At 47.1% G+C, this 23,545-nt stretch overlaps 1 protein-coding gene across 3 annotated transcripts in view; it reads right to left on the bottom strand.

Annotated features, from left to right (window-relative positions):
* Positions 1-23,545, bottom strand: part of CPVL (carboxypeptidase vitellogenic like) — a 110,870-nt gene that overhangs the window by 71,424 nt on the left and 15,901 nt on the right. For all 3 annotated transcript variants that reach the window (XM_084786334.1, XM_084786333.1, XM_084786335.1), the window contains exons 4-7: positions 15,255-15,369; positions 14,286-14,344; positions 13,318-13,397; positions 8,104-8,170 (exon numbers count right to left, since the gene is read on the bottom strand). In XM_084786334.1, coding sequence (XP_084642460.1) covers positions 8,104-8,170; positions 13,318-13,397; positions 14,286-14,344; positions 15,255-15,369 — 321 coding nt within the window. The remainder of the gene's footprint in view (positions 1-8,103; positions 8,171-13,317; positions 13,398-14,285; positions 14,345-15,254; positions 15,370-23,545) is intronic.

The following is a 23,545-nucleotide window of genomic DNA, read 5'->3' as shown; positions in this document are numbered from 1 at the left end:
TTCTCTGACATCACTTGGTGCTCCCCAGTGTAGGAAGCAACAGCCCAGCAAGGCCCTTGAGGGTCTGGAAATTAACACTACCCTTCCACCCCCAGATCTAACACTTGTCTTATAAAAAGCTCAGAGCAACATCAAAGCCATTCTAAGAGGGAAAAAGGAAAAGTGCTGCCGGGAACAGGCACTTTACGCTAGCATTTGGCAGTGACCTTCAGTAAGGAACTCAGCCAGATAAGCATACAAGTCTCACACCACAACCTTAGCAAAGTCAGTAATCAACACATCTGGATCCCAGGCTCGCTTTGGTATTCCTTGCTGATATGTAAAGGAGCTGCAAGTTGCCAATTCTAGCACTGCTGTGTCGAGCAAGCGAGTTTCCCCATGGTGACTGTAATCATAGTCACCTCCAGCAAGAAGGACCAGGGACTTCAAGCTGTGTTTGTTTGCATTTGCTTTATTTGCTGAGACTCAAAGAAACACTGAAGCTCTAATTCTTCTCCTATATCAGAAGCCTGGCAGAGTTCAGCTCTCCATCTTTTATTTTGCCCATGAGAGAAGGGTCTTAACATCATAGCTGAATGTAGTTTTCATTCTTGGTCTGCGGTCCCTGTGAATACTTACATGATGTTAAGAACAGCTTCGTGGAAATCACGTGAAGTGCTTGCTGTACTTGTAAAAAACAAACAAACAAAAAAAAAAACAGTGTGCGGAGGATGTGGTGATTGCTTAATTATCCAGATGTGTAAATGACTCAACGTAATCGTGTGTTCCACCTGAATCTCTCACTTCTTACATGCTCCAGCAGCATTCACAGCTGATTTACCATGCCCCTGCTAGTCAGGTACTTTTAACAGAGGGAGAAGATTTCATATTTAAAAGCAAGCTTCAATCAGCATCTTCTGAGTGGGAGTGGGGTAGACAAAAACTCTCTATTGGAAACAATGCCCCCTTTACATAACTACTACATGTATCTACAGTTTCTAGTGTTTAAGGCACATTTACCCATGTTTATTAAGTACAGCCTTTTAAAAAATGCATTTGTATTCACTTGCTGCCTTGCTTCTATGCATAAATTTTGTGGCAAGACTTTCATAGCTTTATCAGTGACTATAAACAATGGCTTTTCAAAAAGAGACAGCTGTCCTGGACATAGGTTCTTTATTTGGAGTTGGGTATAGTCTTCGGCTCTGCCTGGCAGAAAAGACCAAGGGATCTGCAACCTCAGTGGTGGTGTACTGAGCACCCTAAGGGTCATCCTAAACACCCTGCCCTGCTCAGGGCATTTCCCCAGTCACTTAGCTGGCAAGATGCCTCTTTGAAGATTCATGACTGGGCTGAGGGAACTCTGTGTCTCCAGAAGGGAGCAAGGTTGGCTGCTCAGAAGGAGTTGTGTGCATGTCCTGGGGCGCAGCTCCTCCTGTGTACCGCCTTTGGAACGGGCTCATTTACCTATGGGATTAACCCAGAAGATACAGGAAAGAGTTCTAGATACACATTGAAAACACAAAGAAAGACAAAAGTGGCAAACAAAACCTAACAGAATAGTCCAGACAAGGTGAGACCAGAGCAACCTTGATTTCCTCTAGCCTTGAGGCAGTTGGAATCTCACTGTAGCTCAGAACCATTGAAGGGTGATGTCAAGTGGTCAGTTTGGAAAATGACCAGGCAGTGCGGGCACCTCAGTGTTGTAGTAAGTTCCGCAATGCAGGCGCCTCGATGTTGTGGTAAGCTTCGCAGTATGGGCACTTCGGTTGTGGTAAGCTCCATAGCTTCCTAGACATTTCTAGACCATGCGTCATCTAACCTTGAGACTGCACAGCAACAATTAAAAGGGAAGCTTTTAATAAGAGTGTGATATTATCAGCCATCCGTTTCTCCTGACTATGAGCTTAGGAAGAAAGCTGCAGAAGCTACAGGCATAGACATGGAGCGAGAACATGTTGATCTGCAGCCAACCAACTTCTAGTCACACCAGCCCAGCCCATGCGAAGGGCCACACTGGCTTCTAAATGATAGACAATTCACTTTTAATACTGAGGGTGCGTCTTTAAAAAAAAATGTCACCCACCAGTGACAGATACAGGACCACAGGATGCAACCCCCCCCCCCGCCCCCCGCCCCATCTTACTCTGACCTCAGAGCTGACTGGAGAAGCCCAGCTTGCTGCCAGGTGACTCAAGCAGATGAATAAACTCCTTTGTTTAAAATGGAGACTAGAGTTAATTTGACTTGTAAATAATGAGTATAAGTGAATGGAGGGGGGGTGGGGGGTTGGGGGGGGAGAGTGGGGGATATTGGGAGGTGGTATGGGGGGTAGGGGGACAGACTCAAACCGAGGCCTTTGTGCTGAGTAGACAGAATCTAGACGGTTGAAGGTGCGCAAGTGATTTACCTTCGAATTGCTGTCCCCACCCTGGACATCTCTAACCAGGTCCCAGTGTTGTGTCTAGACTGTACTATCCAATCCAGCAGGACAGTTCACTGTAGACAAAGCTTATGAACTCGGTCTATGTGCTCACATTCTTCTCCGAGCAACTTGAGAATCAGTAAATATGTACTGATTTGATTTGGGTATCCTCCCTGAAAGCCGGAGGCCCAACTTGTAAACATTTCCATATGCCCTTGTTCGGCTTTCTGGGTTGCAGCTTAAACCTTGATTTTTATAATATTAAACTCATTAAACAGTCACAAATCCGTTTTCAATTCTAAAAGAAAATATTGGCAAGTGCAGATGGTTGTAATTGAAAATAGACGTTTGTCATGGACTGAAGAGCTAAGCCAGCTTGAATGCTATCTAATAAAATGCAGCAAGTTCCATGGCCAAGACAGAATTGCATTCCAAGGGCCTCCAGTCCTTCTATCACTTGAAACTTCCATTTGTGCTATAAAACTTTATGATCAAAGCTAAGTCTTTGTGATTAAAACTAGGTCTTGGCCAGAAAGACAGACATGGAAGAGCTGGGAGCCTCATCTCACCCGTATAGAGTTATGACCCTAGAGAGCTGAAGGAAATAGGAAAGGGGGTGTCAACTCCCCTCTAGGAGAAGAGGGTCAACTCTGAGGGAGGAGAGAGTTCCTGGAGATGATTTGGTTTCCAGAAAGCACCTCTCCAGGCAACGCTATATAGCCCACAGCCAATGTCAGCATTCCAATCTTCTGCCCTGGAGTCTCATCAGTGGGTTCCGGTTTTGGCTTTCCCACTATTTAGCTGCATTAGTTTTGTAAGGCCTAAGTCTTGGTCACTTGATGGCTGCTGTGCATTCCAATGTGAGCAAACATTTTCATGATAAAACACGTGACCTCGGTACTCCAGAAGTTATCTTCTAGCCCCCAAATTCAGTGGCTCCAAGAGTAACAAGGCTGATGGAAGCCCACACAGAATGATTCTTGGCCTACCCCTAGCATGGTTCTCCCTCTCAATCTCACATGGCACTCCATCACTTGGCATGTCAGTGTTTGTGACTCACCTAGTATAAATACCTTGCGTTGGGTCAGCACTTTTCTTAATCCAAACGTAAGTGCATTAAGAGAAAAATACACTGGGGTGTACTTTACCTGATCCTTTCTAATGAGCAGTGATGATTCTGATAGACAGGGAAGACGTGTGGAGAAGTAAACCTGAGTGCGAGGTGGCCAAGGAGAAAGGAACAAGTGAGAGTAGGAGGCTAGACGGAGGACGGCAGGCTGCAGAGTCGCGGGGGATTCAGGTTGGAGGAAGGGACAGTGCCAGGGAGATGGGAAGTAGCTGATAGCTGAGGAGAAACCTCACTGATAGATTTATTGTGCCCAGTAACAGCCTTTCACGGAGCCACTCTAAACACCCACTTAGTGTATACTTAACGCTGCCTAAGAAAAAATGAAGGGGGCTTCACTTTTGTGTGCTGGGCTGAGCCCTCGGTCTATTGGACGGTAATGACGTCAATGAAGTAGTCAGACACCATGTTCCCAATAGAATTTTTCCATGAAGATAAAGTGTTCCCCACTGAACTTACTAAACATATAAGTAGCTTCAAGGTTCAGCTTGTATTTGCTCCTCGATTTAGCTATGGCTACAAATCTACTTGTAAAGAGACCCCACTCTTTTCTGCTGTGGGGAAGTGATGCCCAGTTTTAAGCACACACTCTGCCATTTTGGAAGCGTCCTCATTTCTAAAACCACCCACACAGCATTGAGTCTTTGTCTGGCCTGGTACATCCATCCATCCATGCTCAAAGAGCAACAGGCAGTTCTCCCTTCATCCTGCCATCTGCCTGTGTTCCAGGTAGGGCTGTCTTTCTTTAACTTCTAGCCCATCCTGTGGACACTGGAGAGGGTTCTACAAAGTGTGCCGATGCCTCAAGAACAAGAATTGTCCCACTGATAGTCACTGGCTTGGAGGATAACACTTAGAAAGAAAGTTAACCGCCGGAATTAATCACAGTGTGCTTCTTTTTGAAGTCTATTTTTTTCCTGCCTCAGGGAGGGTGATTTACTGACACATTTCTCTCTCTTTGGAGAAAATTAATTCCAGTTGGTGTTCTGTGCCGAGACGAAGAGAAGAAAAGGAAGAGAGGAGAGGCTTCTTTCTCCCTTGTCCTTCACACCCGCAGGGACCTACGCTACTCTCCCCGGGATGCCATGCCAGCTGGGTGTGTGTAGATCCTCACACATTCTGATATGCATAAAACAAATCAACCAGACTTACAGTATCATCTTCAAAGCTCCTTCATCTATTAGGCAAAACAAATGCTTTTTAAAATGCATTTGGTTAGAAATAAAGCACAGTGGTAGAGGGCTAGCTTAACATGCTCAAAGCCCTGGGTTAGTTCTTTGGAAACACGAGTGCACAAGTACGAACACAAACACACACACACGCACACACGCACGCACACACGCATGCACGCACAGCCATAATAACTCGACAGAACAGACAATGCTATAGACCATTGATGAGCAAGCAGAGAGTCTCTGAACACCTCCAACCCAGTCTCCATGCCAAGGGCCGTGAGCTTTGCTCGCTAACGGAGGAGGCATCAGTACTGCATGCCCACCACATTCAGTCACTATTTTAAATATTGAAGGAGGCTCATCTAATCAAACACTCAAATGGTGCTATGTAGTAGGTACTACTATCACTTCCAGACTCTCTTAGACCAGGGCCAGCGCTCTGAGCAGTTGCTGCAGACCCTTTGTGCAGAGAGAAGTAAAGGATGCTCTACCCCACACAGGTGCAACAAAAAGCAGAAAAACCTTTTTTTGAATGTATCCATTATTTTTCAAGGCCTAATCTACAAATTGGTAGTGTTGTTTGTTGTGACTCCCTAAGGAACAAGTGCACATGCAGAAAAGGGAGGCCTTTCAATCAACCGCTTGGTGGAAGGCTGGAGCGAGGCAGGGAGGGTTGCCATTATGTTCAAACTGCAGAGACATGGGGATGCTGAAAGGGTGAGTCTGGGAGACCGCCGCTGAACTTTTACAAAACAAAGCAAAACAGCCATGGGGATTGATTTCAAAACTAACTCCTGTGACTCGGCGAGGTTAATGACTGGCCTGGAGCCATCCAGTGAGACCCAGCTCTCCAATTCTCAACCCTCAAATTCCTCTACTCCACTCCAGATCTCCAATTATCAACCCAGGACTCTGCTCTCCCTCGCGGCCTTAGAAGACAAACAAAACAGAACGTGTGTGACTGGAGAAGTGGGGCATCGCTACTTAGCATTATTCTTTCTGAAAAAGGAAAAAAAAAGTGATTTTTCTAGAGCAGGCATGTGCATCTGTAGCCTGAGGGTTGCATGTGGCCAAATATAGAATCATAAGCATACTTAACACATGAGAGTTTGTGTGTCGCTTGTTTGTTTCTGTAACTCGGTGGCAAGGTTCACAACTGTGAATTCTGGGGAGGACATGGTGTCAAAGTGTCAAGAGGTTGGTACATCCACTGTGCTCCTCTGAAGCTGAGGCCACACGGTTACCACTTCCATTCCTCCAGGCCCTTCCTACCCTCCCTCTCACTGTCCTCTGTCTCACCGAAGGCACAGGCTTCTTTACACATCCTGGCAGTGAAGAAGATAAAAAGAAAAAGGTTTCTTTTCCCACACACATTTGGAAATGACACGCATAAAACCACAAGGCACAAATAAAACAGACAAGTCAAAAATTTTGCTCCAGGATTTGGCAGCTTTGCCGAGCACCATGGTTCACAGCATCACCACATTGCTTGCTAGACAAGGAATGACACACTGAGTAGACCAGTCTTCTTGCTAGACGGGGAAATGTGTGACTCCCAGGGTTACTATGAAATGAGAAGGCTGTAACTTCCTGCTCCTCTTCCAGTGTGCCTCTGAAAATGCTCAGCAGGCAAGGGACAGGAGGAAATGTCACCGATAGAGCAACTAAATGCAACTTGATACTGAGCAGCTGAGTATTAAAGAAACAGTATACACCGCTAAGCCATCTTCCCTGACAGTTTAGAAAGAGGAGGGGGGAAAACAGGCTCAAGAAATTCCTTGTTCCATGAACTTGCCATTCCCTAGGAATTTAGCCTGTTTTCGTCTTTCAGTCCCTTCATGTGCACATCTGTGGACCACTTGCCCGGCATCCTTCCAGCTCTTCTGCTGGCACCATCACTTGGACCTTCCTGTGAAGATCACTCATTCCAGGCTGTCAGGATGGCTGCGTGATCCTTCCTCCCAAGAGAATTGGGGTAGGCCTTGGACTGTGGTCTTTATTCTATTTCTATAGCCTAAGTTATTGGTCCCAAACAGGATGGCACTGAAAGAAACCCCCCAGAGACTCACTAACATGGGTAGACTTATTGATGCATTAGACATGCGCCAGGGAGGAACGCAGGGGCTGCTCACTATGAAAACTGAATACGCCTGAAAATGAGCTGAGTCAAGATTCAGGGACAGACCAACAGAGTGTGAGATGCTAAGTCCTAATGAAGGCTTTGTGTTGGCTATGGTAATGGCGGAGTATTTCTGAAGTCGCTCAGGGTCTAAGGTGGGATTGTGCGCAGGAGGAAGATGCTGCTGCTGGGAGCCTTGCCCTAAGCGTAGGAGAAGGCACACACAGATATTAGTGGAGGGGGAGAAATGGAGTAGCCTGTGGTGGAGATCCGAGTTACATGACTCAGCCAGGCACAAGGCCCATCATCCTAGCAGCAATGAGCACTCTTCGTGCTCCAGACCTAGCTGTCAATGCCCCTCCCCACTGAAATGAACCAGAGGACCCTAGAAAAATAACCGATTCCAGGACCAGGGCAAGGAGTGGTTGGGGTGTTTCAGAGGCCAATACTTGTGAGAAAAGGGAAGAGCCCGGAAATTACCAAACACGTCAAAAGACACCAGAGCCAGCTTGAAGGGCCTTTCACAGAGCAGAATTAGAACAAGCATCCAAAACCAAAGCGGTTGATTTTGATAGATCAGGTAGAAATACCAGTGCCTGGGGTCCACCAGATATACATGAACACAGAGAGGATGGAGGGGATGAGCTCTGTAGGAGGATGCGGGATGATAGCCGGACCGACACAGACAAGAACAAGGCCATTTTATAATAGACCTGTTTCATCAATTGGGTCTAAAGTTGTTGGGACCGACTCAGGTAAAGAGTTGTTCGTGTGGTTGTAGATTGTTTAGGAGTTACAAACAGGAGCGGGCGTGCTGAAGCGCTGGAGGCTAGCCAATGCCATCTTAACCTCGTGATCGAGTTTGCTATCACTCTAGCAGCAAAGCACCATGGGATGGCGCCTGGTGGGCAGCCTAGAAAGCGTGGGGCATTCTCCAGGTGGAAACCTCCCTGACGCTGACCACTCAGGAGAGAATAAGACAAGTCTGGGTCGTGGAGTGTAGCACAGACACCTGGGTCCCACTCAGAATCACTCATATTAATGGCAATAAGGAAAGGAGAAGGACACTGGAACACATTCACCCGCTGCCACCCATCCGGATATATGAACCTTCACAGAACTCGGATCAGAACCTCGCTGCAGAGGATATTCAGGATAACGATAAAGTCCGGATCAGCACCATACATAAACGTCTATGCATACGTTTGCTCTAAGTGTCGCCGTATAGCTCAGTCCTCTTGCTATTCGAGGCACACAAGAAAAGAAGACATCAACTCACCTCCCCCGTGATGTAAAAGTCATTCTTCGCATACTCGGGGAACAACTGGAAAAACTGAATCAGCGCGCTGCGGAAGAGAGAACGGAAGAGATTGATTGGGAAAGTGAGTCAGAGTAGCCCGGCTACCACACCTCACCAGCAGGGGGCATGCTCCCCGACGGGAAGGAGATGGCGCTGTGCTGTGCGCTCCTCCCCGGTATGTGGTTTTCTATCTGGAGAGGGTAATATTACATTCCACGTGGATGGCTAGACAAAGCAAAGAGGTCGACTGACACTGCCATACACAGGAGTACGGGCACAGGACATCAACGCTGGCAACTTATAAACCTGTAGCTGCCACTTAGGGTCACCTCACTGCCAAGGGGTCCTTGTGTCCATGGTGCCAGCTTCCATGTACTGCTTGCCAGTTTCCATTTAAACCTTAGGACATTTAAACCATTAGGCCCGCTCTGTGGAGAGGAAATAGGAAGTTCAGTTGCTTACCAGCACACCCATGGTGAGTGACCCCAGGGCTTTTTCTAAAAGAGCTTCCCTAATACCAGTGCTTTAATAAGAACACCAAAGCAGTGAAAAGAGAGAGAGAGGAAAGGACTGAAGGGGGAAAAAGAAATAGCCAGAACCGTAAGCTAGGCTCAAATAGATTGAAATAGCCTGGTGGGAATTTTGCAACAAGTAAGAAAAGACTAGCTGACTTTTAAAGATCTTTACCAAAGTCACTTTAAAAAGAAGACCTCCCCCCCCCCACAAAAACAAACAAACAAACAACAACAACAACAAAAACCCTGCATGAAACTCAGGCACTCTAGGAATGCCTTGACCTGGGCTGCAAGGCCTGAGAGCCAGGAGGGGCTGAGGTCCCAGCTTCCTGCTGAGGGACTAAAAGCCATGAGCCTTCTAGGGAAGATGAAAGGCGAGGAGGCTCCGCAAAGCCTGGAGTGGGAGAGGGTTCAAGGGTCACAGAGAGAAAACCTCGGTCATTGTGACCACCATGATCCCTGTTAGAGCTAATTTTCAAAGGCTCCATAAAAATCCTCTGTGAGACACTGCTGTGAGCTTCATGCATTCTCTATTTTTTGTTGTTTTTATAGTGGCTTTTGGGAACTAAATTTGGGAGGCCTGCATGTTGATAGTTTCCACGTTAGGGCTGGCAGTAAGCTGACTTTAGAACCAGGGTAAAAATAGGAGTTCATTCTCCACCCTCCCCGAAGCAACCTTCAGGCTAAAACACTTCCCTTCCTCTCTTCCGGCTTGTTGGAAGGCAACCAGCTCATTCAGTGCAGCGCAGTTCATGTCTCCTGCTCTAACTTATAGCTTACTTCCTTGGTGTTTGATGGGGAGGCCTTAGGGTTAAAAGATTTAGCAAGTAAAAAGTCAAGGTGTCTAATTAAAATTGAAATTCAGATAAATAATAAGTCATCTATATATTGTGTAGAACATAGTGTGTGTGTGTGTGTGTGTGTGTGTGTGTGTGTGTGTGTGTAGCCACAGGTCTATGTTGGTTATCTTTTTCATCACTTTTCACCTTTGAATGATACTAATATATAAAGAAATATTCATTGGGTATCTGACTTTCTATTTAACTGGGCATTTTGTGCCAGATCTGGCAACCTAAATTGAAAGAAATAATCTCCCACATTACTTATGCCTCAAAAATGCCAATGTAGCTGAGGTTTCTGAAGCAAGCGCTCACTCAAAGGACCTATTCCTGTTTTAAACTCACAGTTACGGTCTTTCCGTGGACTACCTGTTTTCTCAGAGTCTTTGGTAAATGGTTCTTTTTTTTTTTTTTTTCTTTTTCAAGACAGGGTTTCTCTGTGTAGCCTTGGCTGTCCTGGGCTCACTTTGTAGAGCAGGCTGGGCTCGAACTCACAGAGATCCGTCTGCCTCTGCCTCTGCCTGCCTCCTGGGTGCTGGGATTAAAGGCATGTGCCAGTGCACCCAGCAGTAAATGGTTCTTACCAGCAGTAAATTATGAAACTAGTAAATTCAGTAGCCAGAGCCACACACTCCTTGCTCGTTTAACTGTACTTAGGCCAAGCACTGTTCCAATGACATGGTGAGATTCTGCTTAAAATAAAATCAAAGCTGCACATAATGTTAGTGTGTGTGACACACAAACATCTGTGTGGTTTATTCGGTTCCGATGGTTGCCTGGCACAGAAACCCTGCATCATCAGGTGCCTCTAGTGTATATATTCCTGCCGGAGCTGTGCCAAGGACTTCCTCCAGCAACAGAACTTTAGTGAAAGGCTATTTGGTCACAGAACCACACATTGTTGAAAGAAGCAGTGGCTGGGAGGACATTGCTCCTCAGGTGACTCCTTGGGGAGATCCTTCGGTGGATGTAGGGCAAGGACGGAATGATGGTGGGCAACAGAGGCAGTGGCTGTGAGAGAATCTAGCCGGTTCTGGTAGGAGAGGGAGCAACATGAGCTCCAGAGACTCTGACAGGGCCTCAAGACTCAGAGCAGGAAGGCCTTGCCAGAGCTGCACTGCTGGGGCTTAGCCCCAAGGTCCAGAGGTGAGGCTTTTGGGGAAGTGATGAGCTCACAAGAGCTCTGACTTCAAGAACGAGTTGATCCACATGAAGATTTGCAGCTATGGGCTATTGGAAAATGAAAACCTCAGAAGGTGGGGGGGTAGCGGAGGGGGGGTGTCATTGGAAGAAGTCTGTCACCAACATGTCTCTTTGAAAGGGCATAATTTGCCTTGGCCTCTTCCTCTTTCTCATCTTGACTTCCCTGCCGGCTGTCCTAAGGTGAGAGCAGCTTTGTGCCACTTCTATTCAGCTCCTAGAAGGTAACCCAAGGAGCTCTAGCAGCCTGTCAGCTCTGGGAGGGGAGGGACTATGTGCTGCCCACTTCTACGTCACCAGCTCCAGGAACGCATCCGGTGATCAAGGGAGATGAGGGACAGCAGCATCAGCCAAGAAATCCACCACTGACGACATGTCATTCACATTCTTCTAAACGGAGAGAGGGTGCCGTGGCTCGCCGGCATCCTCTATAGTATGTGTCTGAACATGAGTGAACAAGTTTCTTTCTGAACACAAAGAAAGCCAGTAGGAAACACGGATGCTAAGTGGCTCTTCAGGAGGCTATTTCTTCCAGGCCAGGCACTGTCCACAGAAAAATAGAATCCCATCTTGGGGAAGGAATGGGGGATAGTTAGAGGTCTTTCAAAGGGAGAAGAAAGATCTGCTCTTTAAACGCCCCGGTAGCCAATTTACTAGCTCCAAAGCAACCTTCTTATTGCAAACACCCATCTGGCAAGCTGGAGAGAAGAATGCCGTCACAAAAGGAAACGAATAGTGTAAACTGTAGAGGCAACAGCTGAAATCAGTTTTCTGCACTACTCTTGATTAGCTATTTTCCAGTTCTAAGAGCCTGAAGCAAAGGGAACCGAAACAGCTATAAACAACGGCTGCTTTGAAATACGTCCTCTTTCCATGTCATGCAAGAGGAGACGGACCACATGTCAGCAGTAAACATCCACACACAGGGTCAACTGCTAGCAGGAACCATCCTTGCTTCGAGCTTAGGGGGTGGGGTGCTTTGCCAAAACTCTGGCTTGCAAAGGGTGAACACATTTCTTTAATAGAGAGCCTCCACCCTAGGGGGCGTTTGCTAGTTAAACAATGCAAGCCAGAGATGGTTGTGGGGGGGGGGGAAGGGAGGGAGGGGCAGTGGGAGTGGGGAGTGGGGGGCATGTAAGTGTCCAAGCGGGAGAACACACAGTGTAAGTGGTGAGTGGTGGTGGGTACTTGAGTGAGCTTCTGAGGGCAGGTGCCACAGTCAAACCTATGCAGGGAGAAAGACACTGAAGTGGGAAGCCGAAAGAGGTCCCTCGGGGAGGATCTGCTAATACATCCCAAGGAACCCCTGGGCACAGAGGCATAAGAGCCCAGGTATCCCTGATGGAAACTGAGCAAGATCATTAAAATCTTGAGATGTGGGAAATTAGAGAACAGCCATAGTCTTTTCTGGGTCAGCATCAGGAAAGAAAGAGATGTCCTTGGCAGGAAATAAAGACCAGGAAGCCAGCGAAAGCTCTGTCCCTTGGCCCTCTGTCTGATGTGCCTGGGAGAAAGAAAAGTAAATGGGATGCCTTTTTCCCTGATCTTTGTCTCCCTTCAGAGTCCTGTGAGGTGACATGCTTGCTCACAGAGTAATTAGCAGGGTGAGTGGGCAGGTGAGGCTGGCCACTAGGACTCTTCTGGCAGCTTCTCCTGATGCAGCAAGGGTGCTCAGGGGTCCTGAAAGCATTCAGACTGGTTCTCTTCTAGCAATTTATAGCTTGGGAAAAAAATTTTTTGACCAAATTAGAAAGGTCAACTTAGTTTTTTAAAACATACTAAAAATAGATGTAAAGAATGCAAGAAAATGAAAGGAAAATTTATGTGTATATTTTAACGAAGCTCACAACTTTATATCCCTCCCTCTGCTTTTTTTTTTTTAAATGTGAAAGACAAATTTTGTAAGATGAACAAGGAGGAGAAAGACTGTTTTCAGCCTAGAAAGGTCTTGGTGAAGCTACAGAGTGAAATACACATGTAAAGGCACGCACACACACAAAGATTGGGGGAAGAAAGACAGCTACCTGGAAAAGACGTTATCTCCTGGCAAGCACAGAGCTAAATGGAATTTTTGTTTTGTTTTGTTTTGTTTTGTTTTGTTGTTGTTTTTTGAGACAGGGTCTCTGTATAGCACTGGCTGTCCTGGACTCACTTTGTAGACCAGGCTGGCCTCGAACTCACAGCAATCCGCCTGCCTCTGCCTCCCGGGTGCTGGGATTAAAGGCGTGTGCCACCACACCTAGCTCTAAATGGAATTTTAGAAACCACCAGAAACTTCTAGGACATCTGGGTGGATGGCTCCAGAGGGACTCTTTGGTTGAAAATGTGTGCTGTATGTATCTGTACGATTTCATAGGATATTGTTGCGAAACAACTGGTTACATGCATGACTTTAGCTCTGTTTACTTTGCCTGCTGACCATGTAAACAACAGTCAACCATGACAAGGTAAGGAAGAGCAGAAGAAACTGTATATGTGTGCTTGTGCTCAGACACACACACACACACACACACACACACACACACACACACACACAAAAGGGGGAGTTCCGCAAAGTTTTAGAAGTTGGGCAATAAAGACCAATCAGTAGTGTCTCTAGCACTGGGAGGCTTTTCCTAGTGCCACAATGCATGACATACCTGTACAAGTTTTGGGCTATGCCGTCCTCATTGGTGGCGTATCCCTGGACACTGTCAGTGAAGCTGAAGCCTGTGCCCACCTTAGAGGGAAAGACATGAAGAGAAGCAATGCTGACTCCTCCTCCTTGAGGGCTTGCAGCTACACCCCACACTGGGAGGTGGCATCACTGATCTAAAAACCACACCTCTGACTTCAGATAGCTGTCATCATTCGGCCTCCTTTTCCAAGGGAAGGGACACCAGTTTGGGGCTTTTTTTTGTTTTGTTTTTATTATCTGTAAGTCTACATGAAAGATGAGGAATCTGTTATTAAGCAACAATCTGAGAGACAGGGAGCCCACACCATCAGTGTCAACCCACCCACCCCTTATCCCAGTGGTGACAATTCAATGCTTTCTATGATGGGATGGGGAGGGAGGGTCCCACAATGTAGCCTAAGCTAGCCTAGAGTGCCTAGATGTCGCTCAGGCTGGCCTTGAACTCAATACTCTACGGCCCCAACCTCCAAATGGGATTATAGGTGTGCTCTGCTATGCCTGGATGCTCACTTTATAGATTAAATCTTAATACAAAAGGAAAAATATAAGTCTATATTTTAGAAAATATATGGTAATATATTGCTTATTCGTGAGGACAACTTCAGAGTTTGGTCTTGTAAGTCCGTCATAGGGAGGGCTCTCGCAAACCTAGAGGGCATAGTCCACCAAACACTGGAGTGAGTGAGTGCGATAACATGCTATGCTACTGAATACAGCAAGTGCTTGGTGTATCTAAACACGTGTAATGGTTGGAAGGACAGAGGAAAACACAACAAGGCTGTCTCAGTTTCCTGACAGCCCTTATAGAAACATCATTGGGTCTGTGGCCTGCTGTCAGCCAGGATGCCATCACGCAGCCATGACCACACAGTAAGAAGAAAGGGGACAGGAGGCCAGCACTGATGTTTTGTGGTACCCCACGGCTCTTACCGGATTATCAACATAAAGCATGGAAAAGGTCGTGGTCCAAGGGAAGTCTCTGGTGCGAACTGTCAAAATAGAAGATGGGGCTGAGTTCTAACCAAACAGCCCAAGCAAGGCATCCTTGCTCTGGATGCCAGCATACTCCGCTGAGCTCTCACCATCCCTGGGACAACACCCATCACCTTCACCCATTCTTTTCTGTACTTTTGACAATCACGAGAGTATCTATAGCTAAGACCAAAGCATGGCAAGAAAACCCCATGAAGAACCGACATGGGAATGCCCATCTGTCCTAGCCTAGAAAGGACCCCTATACTCAGCTTCTTAGTCTCTCTTCCTCCTCTGCAATGCTGAAGAAAACATCAACCCCACCAAAGCTGGCACAAAAAAAAAAAAAACTTTTACAGCGAGTCACAAACTCATTCACACTCTGAATGCTGACCCAGGGAAATCGAAGTATCTCCCCCAATGAGACAGGAATGGAGTCCGCCCTGAGACACAGCCAGAGGCTCTTTCTCTGGCCCTTCCTCCACCTCGGTGTCACCCACAGCATTTTGCTTTCAAGGCATCGGCTCACTTAAGTGACAGACTCATAAAGCTTTCTATTCCCATGGATAATGAGGGATATAATTCCACCATTAGGCCTGTGCAAGAGGGCTCACCCAAATAGTAATAAATACCAACTGTTGTTGCAAGCCAAGAATGCTTGAGTCAGCAGCCTGGCGGCGGCAGCGGCAACTTGCAGAAAGCAGCCTTAGACCCTTTCACCCACAGTCACAGGAGAAAGCAAGCCAGGCAGGACACGAATCCTGGGGCTCCTCCTTCTGGACAGACGTTGCTACAAAGTTGTGTTTCTGTGATCTGGGGCTATTAAGCGACTCCTGACTCCTGGCAGCTCTTGTGTTTATTCTATTTAGATTTTTACAGCAGGTTCTGCTGGCCGACTCATGGGAAGGGAACTGACACATCACTTACCAGTCATGTTGCTTGTGATAACATAAGGCCCATGTTCTACAAAGAGTCCAAACATGGATGAACCACCAGGACCACCCTGAAGCCACAGGACCACCGGGGCTTCCTCAGGCTGTACCTGAGGGAGGGAACAGAGAAGCCGGTGAGCAGTAACGCCCCAAGGTTGCTGAATACACCCAAATGCATGGAGCCTCTGTCTTTCCACATCCTTGGCAACATTCTAGAATGTCTCTGTCCCCAACAACCCCAGTTACCTTTTATTATTTGGGATTTGTATGTCCCCCACATGCTAGTGTCTTTCTGTGCAATTGGCAACACCTTGCTATCTGCATGGTCCGTCCACCAAGCACAGTAAAGGGAACCAAAAAACTTGTGCCTCTTCCTAGTTGGCCCAACCCCTCACACAAATACAGATGTCACTGAAGTCCAGGTAGCTGGGCTCCTCTTGCCATTGAGAGCTGCAGTCAGGAATATGAGTGTAAGTACATAGGGGCGTGGCTTTCCTGTCCTTTCTGGGCCTTTTCTGAGAACGTTCTTGGGGACAGCTCCGGTCTGCAGAATAGCCTTGCCATGAGGGGCTACCCCCAGACCCACGCCCAAATGTCAACACACTGAATGACATAGCAAACGCCCTTGGAACATTCAGACACAATAAACGTAATTAGCTGTTAAAACTGAGGAGAGAGTGGATAAAGTGCCGAAGCCCACAGTGAGGCTGGGCTTTTGACCCTCAAGCCTGTAGCCACAGTCAACTCAGTCCCCGTGGGTGAGGGACAGATACCTACACCAAACTCTCCTGATGTAAGCCCAGGCTTTGCTTGGCCCCTAGCTAAGTGACTCTGGGTAAGACGCATTGGCACCATTGTCTACAATGTGTTGTGGAGGAGGAATCTCTTTCTGTAAAACCTGTCGAGCGACTGTGAATCGTGTTCTGCAGCTGCTAATACAGTTATGAAGGACCAGCACTAAGATCTGCAGTCAATGCATCTACAAATAAAAAAGTAGGAGAGTGCTCTGCTGGATGGCTTTTCTTTGATCCTTTGGGCCTAATTTTCATTCCTGTATTGTCCCTCCTCAAACGTTAAAGGGCCACAAACAAATCTGGAGGGGGTGGGGCCTCTCTGTCAAGTCAAAGCAGAGAACCCCGCCCCCTCACCCCCCCCCCCCCCCGCAAAAAAAGGAGAGCAATGTATCAGCCGCTGGGCGGAGGACCTAGGACCAAGAGGCTTTGGCTCTACGTGACTACCAAGTAGCTATGGTGGCCTGGCCCTCTGTTTCCTCCAGCCTCAGTTTCCTCACTTGCCCCGTGGCAGCAATACAAGCCTTACTGAATGCTCTGTTGAAGACTATGTGGAGTGATGCTGTAGGCCCTGCCTCCCTCACCACCACCCCCCCCCCGCACCCTCCCATCCCCCACCTCCCAAACCCCCATCCCACACACGCCCTGTGTGCTCTGCTTAGACATGTGAGTGAACCTCTCTGCAGAGCCTGTCACTCACAGGAACCCCCACCCCTCTATACTTTTATTTACCCAGTAGTGAGAGTAAACTCCACACAACAAGAGGTAGGAAAACCGGGGCAATGGGAAGGAAGTCATCTCCATTCTTTACAGCTTCCTGGGGTGCTGAGGTACACTGACTTCAGGATACCCAACTCTCGGGGTCTGTTTGTTTATGTACTCCAGTGGACCAATGGTCACATATTAAGATAATGTGGAAATCTCTTTAAAAAATGACTTCCGCCTCAGCTGAAGCCACAGGCAATTGCATTTTCACCTAAGCCCCACCCCGCTCACAGTGGAGTAGGGTACCACCCTCAGCTTTTCTCAGAAGTATCTTACACGCAAAAGGGCTAAGGACCTGCCAGGTGACAGGGAGCCTGCTTTTTTAGTCTCCTAGGCAACTAATTGCCACTGCTCTCTTTTCTCCCCACCTTTTTGTGACCTGGCAGTGTTAAGTTTATCTCTAGACTCTCAGGAAAATAGCCTGGTCCTGAGAGGCCACACTACAGGACAAGTCAAACAGCAATGTGCCTAACAGGCTTCTTATGGGACTGTGAAGCACGGCACCGGGCATTCTTGGAATGCCGGGCTACTAAGGGCTAGCAGGCCTCCAACCTCGGGTGGCCTGCCTCCTCGGTGCTCAGAAGGCCTTGAAGCAGCCTGTTTTTAAAGAAAAGCCCACCATGTGTCTTTCTACCTTCATGAGCCAAGCAGCCTAAATCGGGTGTTGGGATGTGAAGGTGCTTTTCAATGCTATATACCCAAGAAACGGTCATAGCATGCTTGTGTGATAAAGTGTGACATCACAGCCATGACAGACCACACTTGTTATGGCCACACCAAGGGCATAAAGTTTTACAGATAGTCCTCTGGGACATATCCAGCTCTCACCTGTGAGGTGAGGCCCTTCTCCCAGGAAAGAGAAATCCATGATGACATACTGAATAGAACCACACTGCAAACTTGGGGTCCAGTGAAATCAGAACCTTCTGCTTATTAGTTGCAGGTAAGATCAAATTCAGAACTTCAAAAATATTAATCACACTAAAGCTATAATTCAAGACATTTAGTTCTCCCCCCTCAAAGGCTTAATTTTCCTCAATACGTTTTATATTTCAAATAAAGTACTTCTTTTGAAATCATATTACATCTTATCTATCTATCCACCTATCTATCTATCTATCTATCTATCTATCTATCTATCTATCTGCACAGCATGCTTATGGAGGTCAATTAACAAATTTTGGTAGTTGGTTCTCTCCTGCCATGTTGGTCTCAGAGGGGCCAAACTCAGGTCCTGTGCTCACACTCCAAACCATCTCTCAGCATTAGAATATATATTCTGAACTAGGAATTTGTAAAAAATCCCCTTCTCAGTTTACTCACTAAATTTGATCATGGGGACATCTGCAGACTCTTCTCCATGCCCATGCAATATGCATGCTCATCTTATGGACAGTCCATATGCTGTACATACAGTGAAATGACAAGATCTTGCTGTTTCTGCAGTCACTGGACCACAGATTGTGGATGTCTTTCCACAGCAGTGAGCTGTCACCCTTGTGCTGTGGCATGCACCCAGCACAGTGTGCAAATTCACCTATTAGCACCCACTGCTTACTCTCTCAAGGTGTGGGTTAGTTCCTACTTATGGCCAAGAGCAATGCCCACTGGTAAAGAGTGTGAATATGAAAGCCGCACAGCCAGGACTGGAGGTCCTATGATGCTATTTTACGGCTGTGTGTCCTTCGGCAAATTCTTTAATTACTCTGCCTGGAAACATGGGTTGGTATGCATATGTGAGCATATGTGTACAGTCCTAACACTTCATTCAGGTGGGTGTCTGGGGTATCTTTTTAAGTGTCCATTCTGGGTTTTTTGATGGGTGGGAAGACAGATGAGTGTAGCTACACATATGGACAGACGGGCAGAGGACTGAGATTGAGACTGAGATGGGCAGACGTGACTGAGGACTCAAAGGCTGGGCTTTTGAGGTGGTTATTCAAATGTCTTAGGATGGACCTCTTAGATGAGTAATCCACTGGTAAAGAGTTATCTATTTGATGACAAGAGAGAGAGAGAGAGAGAGAGAGAGAGAGAGAGAAAGAGACCTTCTATAAACGAGTCATGGGCCTGGGTACTAACTACTGAAGGAGCTGCTGCTGAAATGAAAAGGCAGCAATGAAATGCGAAAAGCCAAGGCCTCCTGGATTTGTGGGATTCTTAGATAGCACCAAAAGATGGCTGACATGTGGAAGATGGGTCCCCCTCACCCTGAGAAGCTGAGCCCTGAACTGAAGAATGAGAAACAACTGTGACAGCACGGTGTTAAAGTCAAGCCCACAATGCCACGGCTAGGCAAGTGAGGAGAGGACGTTGCTAGTTTGTCAGCCTGGGTTACACGGAGAGAACCTGTCACAACTAAGGAGGAGGGATGAAGAGAGGGGGGGAAAGAGAGAAGGAGGGAGGGAGGGAAAGGAAGGAGAAAAAGAAGGAAAAGGAAAGAAAGAAAAAGGAAAGAACAAGACTCTTTTATCTATTGCCCTCTCAGTTCCTATGGCGACCCCTGGTGGCCAGTCACAAACTTGTCCACTCCTTCCTCAGGGTTTCTTGCGAGGAGGCACTGTTTATATTCTGTCCAATCGACTTTCTATACTAGCGCACCCCAGGACTTACTACCAATGATGGTCAAAGAAAGTGATCCTGTGCCTTCATTAATTGTCACTTGAAAGAAGCAAAATTCATGAAATCTAAGCTGGCCCCGACCTAGCCCATCTCTTTCCAAGTAGTGACGCAACAGCTGTGCTCCCAGACATTTCAACCGTATCTCCAGCCAGACCAGACCCCAGCTCTACAGCCATAGACAGGTAACAAGACACAGTACGCAAAATTCCTATTTGTACATTAAACATATTGCTGAAACAGGGAGTCACTATGTCGGGAGCAGGGACTAAAGGTGCCAATCTTAGTACCTTAAATGGGCGTGGTTGTTCTAGTTTGCTTTCTATGGCGGTTATAAATTCCAAAAGCAACCAGGGTAGGAAAGTGTTTATTCCATCTTACAGTTTACAGTCCATCACTGAGGGAAATCAGAACAAGAACTCAAGGAAGGAACTAAATCAGTGGCCACTGAGGAATGTTGCTTATTGGCTTGCTCTGCCTCCTTTCTTTTTCTTTTTCTTTTTTCTTTTTTTTTTTCTTTTTGTTTGTTTTGTTTTGTTTTTTTGAGACAAGGTCTCTCTGTGTTAGCCTTGGCTGTCCTGGAGTCACTTTGTAGACCAGGCTGGCCTCGAACTCACAGAGATCCGCCTGCCTCTGCCTCCCGAGTGCTGGGATTACAGGCGTGCACCACCTTTCTTACACTACCCAAGATCACTTGCCCAAGCGTGGCTCCACCAAAGTGGGCTGGGCCTGCCCACATAAATCATCAATCAAGAAAATACCCCACTTACAGTCTTTCCCACACCCCACAGTCCAATCTGGTGGATGCAATTCTTCAGTTGACTGTCCCTCGGCCGAGGTGATTATTTTGAGTCAGGCAGACAAAAATCTTACCAGTTCAGTGGTTGTATTTTACATAGACATTTCTGTTGAGGTTGCTGTAGGGATTTAGACAGCTTACCATATGTGAGGGCAGTATTTTGGTCAGTAGCCAATCTAGACACATTTTTCTAGCCAACTCTTTCCTTCGTTCCACTAAGAAACACCCCTCTAGGTAAGAGGGTGCAACAGAAAATCTACTGCTAGACTTGAAGCCAGGCTTCAAATGGAAAGTGTGCTTTGTAAATCAGCAAGGTCTTCACTGCGCTTCTAAATGCAAAGCCTGGTGGTTTGCTTGCTTTAAGTTACGTGTCCTCTCTTAAGTGCAGTCATTAGTACCCAAAGTAAGAGTCTTTACATTCCCTCCAAGTGTATTTGAGTGGGCTCCTGCTCTGCCCCACAAGCCTCTGCCCCCATGATGCTTCAGCTGCCCCACTATGTTAATCAAGGACAAGAATTGTATTTAAAGCAATTAGTTTTGTAACCAGAATCTTTAACTAGCTATGCAGTGCTGTTTTAATTCTACGCATGTAGTCCCAACACATGTGAACAGTTTGCTTAAGATATCCGTGTGTTCCCAGGGAATGTTGCTCATCACGCTTTGTGTTGACACTCACTAGACCTTTTTTTACTATGATCATTCATAGGGAAAATTAACTTTTTCAGGTGTTTTTCCCCTAGTCTCTTTATATCATCCCCAAGCTCCTTGGCTTTTTCATCAAGCAACTAGCTTCAAGCCCACTAGACTCCTCTCCTGGCTCTTCCCAACCATCCCATGAGGTAGTTAAGGCTCCTTCGAGCCCTGGGCAAGAAAGCTATAGCTCAGAAGGAATGAGAGGCAGTGTGGATGAGGAAGTCTTGTCTTATTTCCGATTCTAGATAAGAGGAAAATGACTGGAAAGATTAATAACTTCTACCTCTCTGCAGATTTTTCATTTCCCCAAAGTGCAATTGGGCACACAAGAAGTTTTCTGCAGAGTTCAAATATACATATTAATGGTAAGTCTCTAACTTACCATTCTTAGCAACTTTGATGGCTTTGCTATTTCAGATCCTTGATGCCTCAAGAACATCAAAAAGAAAATATGAAGGCATCCATGTGACCTCTAATGCCTGCTGCAATGTCGTGGCACTACAGCCAGCTGCAGTAAATAAATTTTGAGAAATCTGCTGACCCACACAGCCCCTACACTCATCATAGAAAAGGCCCACTGGGCATGTTATCACATGACCATTGGCTGACTAGGTCATGGAAGATCACCTGACATGAACTTGACCAATCACACTATACCTTTAGGTGCACATTGGTGAACCCCTGTTGGTTCCGTGACTAAGGCCAAGGAAGCCTGGAAGCTACTGTTTGGCCATGTTGGCCAAATGTCTGAAGAAGGAAAACACAGTGACGTGCCGAGAATGAGGGTAAGTGGTACACTGGTTGCCATTGAGGTCTTTCCAGAACATTCTCAGTTCCCGGGGCAGCCTTTTTCAGAGAGAAAGAATGAGCACTGCTATCACTCAGGGTCTAATCCTAAGACAGGAACAACATAGTCATTTCCCTGTGTGATTAACCAGTAACTTTGTTTAGCCAAAACCACTACCCTGTAATCCTGCCCCACGATGCATGCCTGCTAAAGCCAAGGGGAGACGTAGGTTGGGGGGTATAGACAGCATCAGGCAGAGGGGGCTAGCGGCCAGAGTGCTAACCCATGACCAGCATACCTGTAAGCTTCCTGTGTCTTCCAGGCAACAGGGATGACAGTATAAAAAGCACAGACACAGTGAAGACTTCTCCATAGGTGTGTAAAGAGGACGCTGGGCTAAGGAGGAGAGCACCTGTTGAGGGTGAGTCCCATAAGGAGGGGTGTGGATTTCGCAAGGCTGTGCTCCAGATCTCCTTGAAGAAGGCCTGGGACCAACCCCTTTGGTGACTAAGTTCCCTGGGTTTCCTGGCTATAAACTGGCTGCAGCTGGGTGGTCACCTAGGCAGAGGGTCTCGGGTGGCATAAAGACACCTTGTCACTGAACTGAGTAGCAAGGCACAGACCAGGAAATAGAAAAGGAAGGCAACTCTTGTGCCGCGGTGTCCCTCCAGCGCCCTCTACTGACCTAGTCACTCAATAACGAAGATGCTTAAAGTTGTTATCCTGGGTCGAGGTACATTCAAGCTGAGATACAAAACAAGCAAGGGTGCACGCTGGCATAGCTAAGCTCTGCAGCAGCCACCACTTCCTAGACTGCCATCCTATGGTCTAGTGATCTGATGAAGATTGTCATAGGACACCATAGCTCAGCCCAAAGGAACAAGACTTTAGCTATCCGAGGTGTCTGTGTGGTGTCTTTCCAAAGCATAACCGTTTTTTAAGACTTGGTGATAACATATCATCCCTCATGCTGTCCATGGGTTAGGGACAAGGAGATGTCTGTCAGGGTGTCTGTAGTTCATGGTCTTTTGTAGAACTAAGATGCAGTCCTGGACACCAACTGGGTTAGCAGCCCCTATGACAATGACCTCTGAACCCCAGGGAAAGTAAATGTCTTATACCAAGAATTACAGACCTGGAACAGAATCCCTGTACCCTGACCTCTAGTTCTTTTTTCCCTAAGTTCAAGACCACTGACAGGCTGCACTAACATAGACTTGGAGTACAGCAGAGATGCTGATTTGACCCTCCAGATCCTGGATGAGTCAGTAACCTGACAGGGAGCAGCTGTCATTCTTCTGAAGCTCCCAGGGGGTTCTGATGAGCAGCACAGAGTCGGAACCCTTTCCTCTCCCACACATACTCTGCTACTGAGGAAGTTCTGACACACAGGGGAGGGCATATACCCGGCTACAGGTGACAGATTAGGGGACCCCCTGCTTCCACCTTCACTCCCAAGATAAGCTGTCCCAGTGGGTTCTCAGGATACTTTAGAACATCTGCCTCCACTGACACAGAAAGCACCTTGTTTAGACCAAGAGTCCCAGAGCAGCCCTCTGTCATCCCCTGATGGCTGAGGACAGCGTTCCTGAAAGCTTAATCTGTCCCCTTCCTTTTCCTGGTGACTGGCTGTGGAGGGTCCGAGCTGCAGTTTCCTGAGTGAGCATCTTCATGTGCTGTGCCCAGGCTTCCCTCACAGGCCTCACAGTGCCCCAGAGCTTGTATAAACACCAAAAACAAAACAAAGAAAACCCAAGGAATCATCACTTCCCCCTGGCGGGACTGCCTAGCCAGGCCACTGGGGAAGAGGGTACACTCAGTTCCCATGAGAC

The sequence above is a fragment of the Acomys minous genome (genome assembly GCF_964271855.1).
Source record: "Acomys minous genome assembly, chromosome: 6".
Lineage (NCBI taxonomy): Eukaryota > Metazoa > Chordata > Mammalia > Rodentia > Muridae > Acomys > Acomys minous.
Note: the sequence above shows the minus strand (reverse complement) of the source record. Positions and strands in the feature narration are given on the sequence as shown.